Source organism: Mustela nigripes, chromosome 3 (assembly GCF_022355385.1).
Source record: "Mustela nigripes isolate SB6536 chromosome 3, MUSNIG.SB6536, whole genome shotgun sequence".
NCBI classification, from domain to species: Eukaryota; Metazoa; Chordata; class Mammalia; order Carnivora; family Mustelidae; genus Mustela; species Mustela nigripes.
In genome coordinates this window covers 39789360-39803958 of record NC_081559.1, presented here as the reverse complement: position 1 = coordinate 39803958, position 14599 = coordinate 39789360, and the positions used below count along the sequence as shown (strand labels likewise).

At 39.3% G+C, this 14599-nt stretch overlaps 1 protein-coding gene across 4 annotated transcripts in view; it reads right to left on the bottom strand.

Moving 5' to 3' along the window:
- GIGYF2 (GRB10 interacting GYF protein 2) overlaps positions 1 to 14599 on the bottom strand; it is a 147851-nt gene that overhangs the window by 94127 nt on the left and 39125 nt on the right. For all 4 annotated transcript variants that reach the window (XM_059393728.1, XM_059393727.1, XM_059393729.1 and 1 more), the window contains 2 exons: positions 13856 to 13985; positions 12407 to 12502 (listed from right to left, as the gene is read on the bottom strand). In XM_059393728.1, coding sequence (XP_059249711.1) covers positions 12407 to 12502; positions 13856 to 13985 — 226 coding nt within the window. The remainder of the gene's footprint in view (positions 1 to 12406; positions 12503 to 13855; positions 13986 to 14599) is intronic.

Here is a 14599-nt window from a genome sequence, read left to right as displayed (position 1 = left end):
TGCATTCTAACACTGGAAAAACAAGAGTCCAGAGCTAGCCATATTATGTATGCCAGGATCCCATGCAGATGAACATATTACCAAACATGTATAAAATTCAAATGTACTTATCAATAGGATGTAGGGAAACTTGCATATGCTTTCCTCACACAAAGTAGCTGAAAGTGCAAACTTCTATCATATCTGGAAGACAATTTCTTCCATCCAAGTACTAACCAGGCCCGACCCTGCTTAGCTTCCGAGATCAGACGAGATCGGGCGCCTTCAGGGTGCATTCTAACACTGGAAAAACAAGAGTCCAGAGCTAGCCATATTATGTATGCCAGGATCCCATGCAGATGAACATATTACCAAACATGTATAAAATTCAAATGTACTTATCAATAGGATGTAGGGAAACTTGCATATGCTTTCCTCACACAAAGTAGCTGAAAGTGCAAACTTCTATCATATCTGGAAGACAATTTCTTCCATCCAAGTACTAACCAGGCCCGACCCTGCTTAGCTTCCGAGATCAGACGAGATCGGGCGCCTTCAGGGTGGTATGGCCGTAGACTGGAAGACAATTTCTCAAAGTGTATTCAAACGTCTATACCCTTTGACACAATTCTCTTGTAAAACATGTGAAAAATCACAAAAGCAGAAAGATGTTAAACTGCAGAATGGTTTGTAAATTCAATTTTAGGAACCACCTAAGTATCAATCAATGAGAGCTAATTTAAAAATCAGGGGGCACTTGGCTGGTCAGTGCATAAGAACATGCTACTCTTGATCTTGGGGTCATGAGTTCAAGCCCCACCTTGGGCACACACCTGACTTTTAAAAAAAAAAAAAAAAGGCCATCTACGTGTCGAATTCTATGCAGCTATGCAATTGTTTAAAAAATGAGGCAACTCTATTTACTGGGTTGAACTCACCAATATTCCTAATATTCAACCATTCTTATCCACAAAAACTGCAATTTCATATGGTCAACCAAATGCATAAAGTTATAAAGCATAGCAGTAGTAAGGAGCACAGAAAGACCAGATTATCTGAAACTGAATTGTGGTTCCTTTACTCCACTTCTCTGTGCTTATTTTCCTCATCTAGATAAAGTGAATAGGAAAAATATTTACATCTACTTAATGGGTTGGTGCCAGCAATTAACATATGATGTGACAAGTGCTTACAACAGTGTCTGACACATTAAAAGCTGAACAAGTATTTGCTATCATCTCCTCAATACATGTTTAGGTGAAAACAGTGAAGTGTAGAACTATGTGCACAGCATACTGTCATTTATGTTTATGCATGTATAGGAATAAATATATAAGTAATTACAGAATTATTAACTATCTCTGGGAGGAAACACAAAAAAATTGAAACAGTGGCTACTCCTGAGGAACAGTAGGTAGGTAGAATCAGGGTGATTCACACAACTGCTTTTCACTATATGTGCTTTTTGAATTTTTTATATATATATATATATATATATACATGTATCATCTATCCAAAAATAAGTAACTTTCTTTGATGTCAAATAAATAAAATACAACAATCTAAATAAGGTAGCAGTTATGTCATGCTTCTCAAACTGAGAAATATATTCAAGGCAAATGCCAAACCAAAACAGTGACGAGATGTTTAAGCATCAATTTTATTTTGTTTTTTTTTTTAAAGATTTTATTTATTTATTTGACAGAGAAATCACAAGTAGATGGAGAGGCAGGCAGAGAGAGAGAGAGGGAAGCAGGCTCCCTGCTGAGCAAAGAGCCCGATGCGGGCCTTGATCCCAGGACCCTGAGATCATGACCTGAGCCGAAGGCAGCGGCTTAACCCACTGAGCCACCCAGGCGCCCAAGCATCAATTTTATTTTAAGAAAACTTTTTTCCAGGGTGCTTGGCTGGCTCAGACAAAACAGCACATGACTCCTGATCTCAGGGTTGTGAGTTCGAGCCTCCAATTGGGTGTAGCTTACTCGACTGAACCACCCAGGTGCCCTTATTCCAGCATATTTTATAAACAAAGAACACCAAGTGTCAGGAAGTTCAAAATGATACATTTTTAATGAGTCCAAAAATGGACCTTATGATCTTCTGTAACTACCATAATCACAGTATCTATCCAGACCTTATTAGCACTTTGAAATAAACCTTCCCATTATAAAAGCAGAATGAAGATTTACCTCCCTAGTCATTCCAAAGTTACTTTAGTTGTGTAGGTATTAGGGCAAACCTAACTTGACTCCTTCAAATTGTTCAAAGAAGAGTTCCCAGCAGCACTCTGCTGAATAATCTCTGATTCTACAAAAAATTTGGCACTTACTAATTCTAATTTCTTAGAAGTGTTACAGGATGTTTCTGGATGAATCAATTACTCATTCTACTGATTAAAATTTCTATCATGTTTTGGTAACTAAAAGCAAGTCCTCCCTACTATATTAAAAAGCTTTTCTGGCCCATTTAATCTCTAAGAAGTCTAGGAAATAATTAAAAGGAAACTAAAGAGAAATTATTAAAAATATATATAAATACCTTAAAAAGTTGCAAGACAATCACGAAAGATAACAATTGGTATACTAAGGCATTAAGTTCAATTTAAAAAATTAGGAAACAGCCTAGGATTAGGGTTAGCTTACATAAATGCATACAGAGACTAGAAAAAGACTATTATCCAGAGAAAAATCAACAAAGACAAGAACAAAAAAATACAAATGCAAATATCTGAAAAACATCACTACACTGGGGAAAGAAATGCAAACTAAAACAATAGAAGAACATTTTGGGGGCGCCTGGGTGGCTCAGTGGGTTACGCCGCTGCCTTCGGCTCGGGGTCATGATCTCAGGGTCCTGGGATCGAGTCCCGCATCGGGCTCTCTGCTCAGCGGGGAGCCTGCTTCCTCCTCTCTCTGCCTGCCTCTCTGCCTACTTGTGGTCTCTCTCTGTCAAATAAATAATAAATAAAATCTTAAAAAAAAAAAAGAACATTTTGCCAAATTTGCAGAGAATTTTTTCAATAAAATTATTCAATGTTGGAAGTGCAGAACAATGCTTAATGTACATTATCAAGTGTATAAAAGGGGGAAAATAGGGGCGCCTGGGTGGCTCAGTGGGTTGGGCCTCTGCCTTCAGCTCGGTCCTGTAATTGAGCCCCGAGTCGGGTTCTCTGCTCCCCAGGGAGCCTACTTTCCCTTCTCTCCCTGCCTGCCTCTCTGCCTACTTGTGATCTGTCAAATAAATAAATAAAAATCTTTTTAAAAAAAAATACTTAAAAATGGTTTAAAAGGGGGAAGACATATTTAATATTTCCTTGCAAAAATATATGATGGGGGTGCCTGGATGGCTCAGTGGGTTAAGTCCCTGCCTTTGGCTCAGGTCATGATCTCAGGGTCCTGGGATTGAGCCCCACATCAGGCTCTCTGCTGAGCAGGAAGCCTGCTTCCCTCCTCTCTCTGCCTGACTCTCTACTTGTGATCTCCCTCTCTCTGTCAAAAAATTAAATAAAATCTTAAAAAAAAAAAGTCTTGCATCTCTTTGGTTAAATTTATTACTATGTAATTTATTATTTTTTATTATATTGTAAATGAAACTGTCTTAATTCCCTTTGAGGATTGTTATTTTTAGCATATAAAAATACAACTGATTTTGGAGTGTTGATGCTGTCTGTACCCTACAACTGTGCTAAATTCATCTATCAGTGCTAACAGTTTTTTATGTGTAGGATTTTATGTTTTGGATTTTCTAAATGTAGGGTCATGTCACCCAAAAAATATAAATAACTTCTATTTATTTTCCTGTTTGGATACCTTTATGTCTTTTTCTTGCCTAACTGCTCTGCCTAGAACTTCCAACACAATGCTGGGAATCAGTAAAGGCAGGTAACCTTTTCTTGTTCCCAATTTTAGGGGAAAAGCTTTCAGTCTTCCACAACTAAGAATGATATTAGCTGTGGGTTTTTCATAAATGCCCTTAATCATACAGATAAAGGTCCCTCAGTTCTCAGTACACTCAAGTCCCTGAGGTCTCAGTTCACTCTAAGTTTTATCAAGAAAGGTGATGAATTTTTCAAATAATTTTTCTGTATCAACTGAGATGATCAAGTGGTTTTTCCTTCATTCTATTAAGTGGTTTATTACAATGATTTCATGTTCTACCACCTTTGCATTCTGGGGATAAATTTCAGTTGGTCACAGTGTATAATCTTTTCAATATGCTACTGGACTCAGTCTATATTACTATATTTTCACAACTAGAGATACACAAGAAAATCAGACTACAATAAAACATACTAAACGTTAACAAGTAATTTTCCCTACATGGTGAGTTTATGGGTAAGATTTTCTCCTTTATATCTTTCTGTATTTCCTACAATTACTTTTATTTTATAAATAAATCTTTATTTTAAAAATTTATATAATTATATAAAATATAAAGATTTCTAAAATAAAATAAAGATTTATTTATTTGAGGGTCGACTGGGTGGGTCAGTTGGTTAAGCATCTGCCTTCGGCTCTGGTCATGATCCTAGGACCTTAGGATCAAGCCCCATGTCCAGCTCTCTGCTCAGTGGGAAGTCTGCTTCTGCCTGCCACTGTGCCTGTTTGTGCTGTCAGTTACTAAAGTCTTTAAAAAAAAAAAATTTATTTGAGAGACAGAGAGTATGAGTGGGAGGGGCAGAGAGAGAGGGAGAATGAATCTCAAGCAGACTCCACACTAAGCATGGAGCCCAATGCAGAGCTCAATCCCAGTACCCTGCGCAAGCGAGGTGCCCCTGAGTACCTTTCATTAAAAATAACAGTAAGATTTTTATTGATGTTAAGGGAAATATAAAGAAATTATAAAATCAACATGAAAGTCAAACAATCCAATAAAACAATGGACAAAGAACATTGGCAAATCAAAAACCATAATGGCAATAAGGATATGAAAAGGTGCTCAAGCTGCTAGTGACTAGTGAAATATAAAAAACAATTACCACAACCACTGTTTCAGCCAAACTTTAAAAACCAAGAGCTGGAAGGCTGCATAAAAATGAGACCTCCTGCACCTGGGTGGCTCAGTTATTAAGCGGATGCCTTTGGCTGAGGTCACGATCCCAGGATCCTGGGATTGAGCCCCGCATAGGGCTCCCTGCTCAGCAGGAAGCCTGCTTCTTCCTCTCCCACTTCCTCAGCTTGTGTTCCCCCACTCACTGTGTCTCTGCCAAATAAATAAATAAAATCTGTAAAAAAGAAAAAAAATGAGACCTCTCATATGTGGCTGGTAAACGTGCAAAATGGCTTAAATCACTATAGAAATAAACATAGCAATACCCACGCTACAGGGTGTCTGGGTGACTCAGTTGGTTGAGTGACTGCCTTTGGCTCAGGTCATGATCCCACAGTCCTGGGATGGAGTCCCACATCAGGTTCCCAGCTCCACGGGGAGTCTGCCTCTCCCTCTGACCTTCTCTCCTCTCATCCTCTCTCTCACTGTCTCTCTCTCAAATAAATAAATAAAATTAAAAAAAAAAAAAAAACCCACATTACATTATCTGTATCTGTGCAGTTAAAAAAACACCAAGAACTGGGGTGCCTGGGTGGCTCAGTTGGCTGAGCCTCTGTTACTTGGTTTTAGCTCAGGTTGTGATCTCAGGATGTGGGATCAAGCCCCATGTCAGTGTGGGGTCTGCTCAAAATTCTCTCTCCCTCTTCCTCTATCCCTCCCCACAGTCACACATACTCTAAATAAAATCTTAAAAAACACAAAGAACCAAACCCAACAAATTCAATTTCAAAACACAGGTCTAAGAATGATTATTGCAGTGTAATTGGCAAGAGCAAAATTTCAAGCAACCTAAATATATAACCAGAGGAGAGTAGAAAATCTAGGGATTTTCTCACGTATGAAATACTGTACAGTAGGGATGAACAAAATAAAGCTATGTGTATCAAAATAGATAAATCTAAAAATCATTATTGATGGACATCTGTGTGGCTCACTCAGTTGAGCTTCTGCCTCTGGGTCAGGTCATGATGCCTGGGTCCTGGGATAGAGTCCCATATCGGGCTCCTTGCTCAGCAGGGAAACTGCTTCTCCCTCTGCCTGCTGCTCCCCTTGCTCGTGCACGTGCATACTCGCTCTCTCTCTCCCTGACAAATAAATAAATCTTTAAAAAAATAAAATAAAAATAAAAATCATTACTGAAAGAAAAAAACAAGCTGCAGAATAAAAACTACAGTATGCCATCTTCAATATAAAATCCATAACCCTACAAGGACACCTGGCTGGCTCAGTAGGTAGAGTGAATAACTTTCCATCTCAGGCTTATAGATTCAAGCCTCATGTTGGGTGCACAGTTACTTAAAAATAAAATATTTAGGGGCACATGGCTGACTCAGCCAATAGAGCATGTGACTCTTGATCCCAGGGCTATAGGTTTGAGTCCCACACTGGATGTAGAGATTACTCAAAAAAAAAAATCTTTAGGGGCTCCTGGACGGTTCAGTCGTTAAACGTCTACTTTCAGCTCAGGTCATGATCCCAGGTCCTAGAATCGAGCCCTCTATCAGGCTCCCTGCTCAGCAGGAAGCCTATTTCTCCCTCTCCAGCTTCCCTGTGCTTGGGTTCCCTCTCTCGCTATCTCTCTGTCATAAGTAAATAAAATCTTTAAAAATAAAGTCTTTAAAAAATAACAATGATAAAATAAAATCTTTTTTAAAAATTTTAAAACCCAGGCACCTGAGTGGCTCAGTAGGTTGGGTGCCTGCCTTCAGCTCAAGTCATAACCCCAGGGTCCTAGGATCAAGTCCCACATGGGGCTCCTTGCTCGGTGGGGAGTCTGCTTCTCCCTCTGCCTCTGCTGCTCCCCTTGCATATGGTCTCTTGTGCTATCTCCCTCTCTCAAATAAAATACAATCTTAAAAAAAAATTTTATAACCCTATAAAATGAAACTTTAATGGCATATGGATACATAAACACATAATGAATATATTCAAACACAAATGAGAAAAATAATCCAATTCAAAGTAATCTCTGGGAAGGAAAGAAGGGAGGGGTACACCCACAATATGAGAAGTCTTATTTCTTAAAAAAACTCACAAATGTGTAATAATTTTAAGATTCACATATCTCAATTATAAATATACTGGGATTTATAATAATATTCTAAATACTTGTCTGTTCGAAAGACTTCATAGTAAAAATTTTTTTTTTTTTTTAAAGATTTTATTTATTTATTTGAAGGACAGAGATCACAAGTAGGCAGAGAGGCAGGCAGAGAGAGAGAGAGAGAGGGAAGCAGGCTTCCTGCGGAGCAGGGAGCCCGATGCGGGGCTTGATCCCAGGACCCTGAGATCATGATGCGAGCCGAAGGCAGCAGCCCAAGCCACTGAGCCACCCAGGCGCCCCATAGTAAAAATATTTTTAAGAAAAATTAAACCAGGGGCGCCTGGGTGGCTCAGTGGGTTAAAGCCTCTGCCTTCGGCTCAAGTCATGATCCCAGGGTCCTGGGATCAAGCCCCACATCAGGCTCTCTGCTCAGCAGGGAGCTGCTTCCTCCTCTCTCTACCTGCTTGTGATCTCCGTCTGTCAAATAAATAAATAAAATCTTAAAAAAAAGAAAAAGAAAAATTAAACCAAACTATTGCCATACATCAAACCTATTTGAAAAGGAAATTGGCAAATGTTCTGGAATTAGACAGTTATGACGGTTATACAACTGGCCAAACTGTATACTTTGAAAGAGTGAATATTATGACATGAATTATGTCTCAAAAAAACTGCTTTAAAAAACAAAAACAGGGGCGCCTGGGTGGCTCAGTGGGTTAAAGCCTCTGCTTTCGGCTCAGGTCATGTTCCCAGAGTCCTGGGATCAAGCCCCACATTGAGTTCTCTGCTCAGCAAGGAGCCTGCTTCCCTTTCTCTCTCCCTGCCTCGCTGCTGACTTGTGATCTCTGTCAAATAAATAAATAAAATCTTAAAAAAGAATAATAATAATAAAATACAAAATAAAGAACAAAAACAAGGGATGCCTTTGGCTCAGGTCATAATCCCAGGGTCCTGGGACTGAGTCCCATATTGGGCTTCCAGCTCAGCAGCGAGAACGCTTCTCCCTCTGCCTGCTGCTCTCCCCACTTCTGCTCACTTGCTCTTTCTCTCTCTCTGACAAATAAATAAATAAAATCTTCAAAAACAAAAACAAAAAAAAAAGTAATGATGATTCTCCTATTAAAGTAGCATTCCATAGGCACCAGAGTGGTCAGTTAGTTGAGCATCGGACTCTTGGTTTCAGCTCAGGTCATAATCTCACCTTCACAGGATCAAGCCCCACGTGAGGCTCCACACTCTGTGGAGTCTGCTTGGGATTCTCTCCCTCTCCCTCTACCCCTCCCTACTCTCGTGCACTTACGTTCTCTCTTTAAAATAAGTAAATCTATAAAATATAAATGAATCAAGAAAGTGGCATTCAAACATTCCAACAAAGTTCTTATTTTTTCCATTTTACTACAATTACTTTAAAATTTCTTGAAATCAGAGGTGCCTGGGGGGCTCAGTGGGTTAAAGCCTCTGCCATTGGCTCAGGTCATGATCCCAGGATCCTGGGATAGAGCCCAGCATCGGGCTCTCTGCTTGGCGGGGAGTCTGCTTCCCCCCCTCTCTCTCTGCCTGCCTCTCCCTACTTGTGATCTCAGTCTGTCAAATAAATAAATTAACTCTTTAAAAATAAATAAATAAATAACAAATTTCTTGAAATCAGAAACTCGTATTTATCTTTGGAAATAGCACATATAGACATAAGACATAGACACATAAAGACAACACAAAACCTACTTTTCAGCCAAAATCTAACTTTCTCACAATATCATAAACAAAAATTGGTGACAGAAGAGTACATTTCGAGCTGAAGATCTATATTTTTTTCCCTTAGTGGTAGAATGCATTTCTAAGCACAACCAAGTGGGATTTATTCCTGGGCTGCAAGGGTAGTTCAATACCTGCAAATCAATGTGATATACTACACTACTAAAAGAAAGGACAAGAACGCTAAGATCATCTCAATAAATGCAGAAAAAGCATCTGACAAAGAACAGAACCCTTTTTTGATGGAAACAGCTCACAGTGCAAAGACAGGGAACTTACCTCAATATCATAAAAGCCATATATGAAAAGCCCACCATATATGAAAAGTGAGTATCATTCTCAATGGGGAAAAACTCAGAGCTTTGCCCTTAAGGTCAGGAACATGGCAGGGATGTCCACTATCATGACCGTTGTTCAACACAGTACTAGAAGTCCTAGCCTCAGCAATCAGACAACAAAAAGAAATAAAAGGCATCTGAATTGGGAAAGAAGAAATCAAACTCTCACTCTTCGCAGAAGACGGGATACTCTGTGGAAAACCCAAAATTTCCACACCAAAACTGCTAGAACTCATACAGGAATTCAGTAAAGTGACAGGATATAAAATCAATGAGCAAAAATCACATGCATTTCTATATACTAACAATGAGTTAACAGAAGAAAGAGGAATTAAAGAGCCAATCTTATTTACAATTGCATCCAAAACCATGAGATACCTAGGTATAAAACTAACAAAAGAGGCAATGGATCTGTGTTCAGAGAACTACAGAATGCTCATGTAAGAAACTGGGGAAGACATAAAGAAATGGAAAAACATTCCATACTCATGGACTGGAGGAATAAATATTGTGAAAATGTCTATGCCACCTAGAGCAATCTACACATTTAATGCAAGCCATATTAAAACACGATCAACTTTTTTCACAGAACTGGGACAAATAATCCTAAAATTGTATGGACCAGAAAAGACCCCAAATACCCAAAGAAATATTGAAAAAGAAAACAAAAACTGGCAGCATCACAATTTCGGACTTCAAGCTCTATTATGAACAAAGCTGTAATCAAGATTGTACAGGGGCGCCTGGGTGGCTCAGTGGGTTAAGCCGCTGCCTTCAGCTCAGGTCATGATCTCAGGGCCCTGGGATCGAGTCCCGCAACGGGCTCTCTGCTCAGCGGGGAGCCTGCTACCTCCTTCTCTCTGCCTGCCTCTCTGCCTACTTGTGATCTCTCGCTGTCAAATAAATAAGTAAAAATCTTTAAAAAAAAAAAAAAAAAAGACTGTACAGTACTGGCACAAAAACAGACACACAGAGACACAAAGGTCAATGAATGGAACAGAAGACAGAACCCAGAAAGGACCCTCAACTCCATGGTCAACTAATCCTCCACAAAGCAGGAAAAGCATATCCAATGGAAAAAAGGCAGTCTCTTCACCAAATGGTGTTGGGAAAATTAAACAGCCACATGCATAAGAATGAAACTGGACCATTTCCTTACACCATACACAAAAATAGACTCAAAATGGATAAAAGACCTAAATGTGAGACAGGAATCCATCAAAATCCTAGAGGAGAACATAGCTAGTAACCTCTTCACCTTGGCTGCAACAACTTCTTGCTAGACACATCTCCAAAGGCAAGGGAAACAAAGGCAGAAATGTACTATTGGAACTTTGTCAAGATAAACATCTTTTGCACAGCAAAGAAAACAGCTGACAAAACCAAAAGACAACCAACGGCGTGGGAGGAGATATTTGCAAATGTTGGATCAGAAAAGGCCTAGTATCCAAAATGTACAAAGAACTTATCAAACTCAACACCCAAAGAATGAATAATCCAATCAAGAAATGGGCAGAAGGGGTGCCTGCATTGCTCAGTGGGTTAAGTCTCTGCCTTCGGCTCAGGTCATGATCTCAGGGTCCTGGGATCAAGCCCCACATCTGGCTCTCTGCTCAGCAGGGAGTCTGCTTCCCCATCTCTCTCTGCCTACTTGTGATCTCTCTGTCAAATAAATAAATAAAATTTTAAAAAAAAGAAATGGCCAGAAGACATGAACAGACATTTCTCTGAAGACGACAACCAATGGGGCGCCGGGGTAGCTCAGGTCATGATCCCAGGGTCCTGGGCTCCCTGCTCAGAGGGAAGCCTGCTTCTCCCTCTCCCACTCCCCCTGCCTATGTTCCCTCTCACTGTGTGTGTGTGTGTATGTCTCTCTCTGTCACATAAATAAATAAATAAATAAATAAATAAATACCTTTTTTTTTTTTTTAAAAAGGAAGACAACCAATGGCCAACAGAAACATGAAAAAAACCTCAACATCACTCGGCATCAGGGAAATACAAATCAACACCACGATTAGATATCACCTTACACTGATCTGAATGGCTAAAATTAACAAGTTAGGAGACACAACAAATATTGGTGAGGATGTGGAGAAAAGGGAACCCTCTTACACTGTTGGTGGGAGTATAAGCTGGTGCAACCACTCTGGAAAACAGCATGGAGATTCCTCAAAAAGTTGAAAATAGAGCTACCCCATGACCCAGGAATTGCACTACTGGGTATGTTCTTAAAAGATACAAATATACTGATCCAAAGGGGTAGCTGCACCCCAATGTTTACAGCAGCAAAGTCCACAGCAGACAAAGTATGGAAAGAGAGCCCAGCTGTCCATCAACAGATGGATGGGTAGAAAATGCAGTATATATATAAAATGGAATAGTACTCAGCTACCAAAAAAAAAAAAAGAAAGAAAGAAATTTTGCATTTGCAACAACATGGATGGAACTAGAGTGGATTTGTGCAAAGCAAAATAAGTTAATCAAAGAAAGATGATTATCATATGATCCCATGTGTGGAATTTAAGAAACAAAACTAGGACTGCTAGAGGGGAGAGTGGTGGAGAGATGGGGTAACTGGGTGATGGACAGACATTAAGGAGGGCATATGATGTAATGAGCAGTAGATGACTACTGAATTACTGAACTCTACCTCTTAAACTAGTAATACATCATGTTAATTAATTCAATTAAAAAAAAAAAGAAGAAGAATGGGGGCACCTGGGTGGCTTAGTGGGTTAAGCAACTGCCTTTGGTTCAGGTCATGGTCCAGGGTCCTGGGATCGAGCCCCACATTGGGCTCCTTTCTCCCTCTTCATCTGCCTGCCACTCCCCCCTGCTTATGTTCTTTGTCAAGTAAATAAATAAAATCTTAAAAAAAAAAAAAAAGAAGGCATTGGTAAGAATTCAGGTTACCAATTATTTCTGAGAAACTATTATTATTCTGAAAAGAAGGCCCTACTTCCCAAAAAACACCTCTCTACTCAAATAAATTATAATGGATGATTCCCATTGTCCTTAAGGATCTAGAAACATTTCCTTGCTCTATGTAACACTCAAAAAGCTTCAGGACTAAAGCAGAATCTCGCCAACTGTAAGAGGCATCCACACTTCAAGTGAGCAGAAAGAAGAAAACAGATCTGTGGGGATGGAAGGCCTGAAGGCATAAGTAGTAACTTCCGATTCTCATGACTCAGTGGAAAGGAACAAGGGTTTGACCTAAGGCTCAAAGGTAAGCACAAACCTGTTCTTCTTCTGTAAAGGGTACAAGAGCCAACGGAGGCAGGGGCTCCTCCTGTAGGATAGGCAGAAATTCTTTATCCAGTAGGTCTGAAGGTATCTGTATGACCAAACACAGGACCATGAAATTAATGCTATCCCTCCAACTACAAAAATTATAAGAAAATATACCCTTTTGTCTGCATCTTGGTGATTATAATAAATATGGAGTAAAGCTTCTTCAACCACAATTACCTTCAGTAGTACTTACATATTCTGAGAGGGTCAAATATTAAAAACCCCAGTCACCTTCCTCTTCCTCTCATCAGACCACCACTTTCAGATATGATATACAGCACTAACTCTGGTATTCCAGAGTACAGAGTGGAGGAATAAAAATCCTTACGTTTAACTCAAGGCCACAAGGTACTAATGAGAGTTTCATCAACAATTTCATCTGTCCTTAGCAACCATCATTAAAATTTGAGATTCCGGGGGTGCCTGAGTGGCTCAGTGGGTTCAAGTCTCTGCCTTCAGCTCAGGTCATGATCCCAGGGTCCTGGGATCGAGCCCTGCATCAGGCTCCCTGCTCAATGGGGAGCCTCCTTCCCCCTCTCTCTCTGCCTGCCTCTCTGCCTACTTGATCACAAGTAGATCTGTTTGTCGAATAAATAAATAAAATCTTAAAAAAAAAAAAAAAGTTGAGGGCGCCTCGGTGGCTCAGTGGGTTAAGCCGCTGCCTTCGGCTCAGGTCATGATCTCAGGGTCCTGGGATCGAGTCCCGCATCTGGCTCTCTGCTCAGCAGGGAGCCTGCTTCCTCCTCTCTCTCTCTCTCTCTCTCTGCCTGCCTCTCTGCCTGCTTGTGATCTCTCTCTGTCAAATAAATAAATAAAATCTTTAAAAAAAAAAAAAAAAAGTTGAGATTCCGCAAACCATTAGTAAAAGTAAAAACGAAGTATATTTAAAAAATAGAAAATATTAGCTCTCACTAGTCAGACAGTAAGTACTTTACACTGTTTGAGTTTTGATCCGTTATAAGTGACACAAACATGATATATTTTAAGACATCTCTCAACTGAAAACGGTCTATATTTAATACAAAAAGGGAAAGAAGAGAATGCTCCTCTTCTTACTCCTAACTTCTAAATGAAGAGTAAGAGGTGCAACTAAGAGAGGTGCAGCCATTAAACTGGGATAGAAATGGACATGAAGGAGGCATTAAAAGGAAATTAAACAAAGTATTAAGTGCTGAATATTCCCTGTTTCCATGAAGTTTTCTACTCCTGTAACAAAATCTTAGATCTTCTCTAAAAAATACTGAGCTCCTTACACTTAGAAGATTCTCTGTCAATGACTGCAGGTTTCAAAGCAGGGAAACAAAACCAGAAAAACCATGGGTACTTCATCTATCAGTGTATCACTGTACATACCCTAAAACCTCATTCATAATTCTGAACTCTACTTTTCTCTTACCTTGTTATCTTTAAGGAAAAGTGCTAACATTTCTTCTCGACCATAACGATAGTCTGCTAACTTATACTTCGGCAAAGCTGGAGAAAGAGGAGGGGACGTGATACTCCCACCACTGGACAGAGCCCGGAGCCTAGAATAGGAGAGACATAAAAAATAAAATGTCAAATATTCTGGCACTAAGAACTTCTATTTTTATATACTACAAAAGTGTTCATTTTAGTTCTTTAAAAGAGCAGAAAGAAATCCCATTTTCTCAAGGTATCCAAGATTTTAGCTTTAATACAACCTGCTGTCATAGCACATTAAGAGAACAGTTCATTGAGAAATAACCAGACGACCATGCGGTAACTCCTTACTTAAAAGGTTATCATGGCATGTCCCTGAGAAGTCTGGCAGTGAAGAGGTAACTATTTCAAATCATAAAAGGAACAGAATTAAAACAGAAGTGAAATATCACCTTATACCTATTAGATTAGTAAGAATTAATGAATCTGACAATACCAATTAATAAATCTGGAATACCAGTTGTTGGTAAGGATGTAAAACAATGGAAATTATCAAGCAGTATTTGTGGGATTACAGTGGAACCACCACTTCAAAGAATGATCTACTAATGTTTAAAACATTAGTATCTGCTAAATAAGAACGTATGCTATACAAAAGAAAAAGCAAAACACAGAAGCTTACAACAAAGATATACAAGCAAACCTGAAAATAAATTTATACTGTTTAAGAATACATATA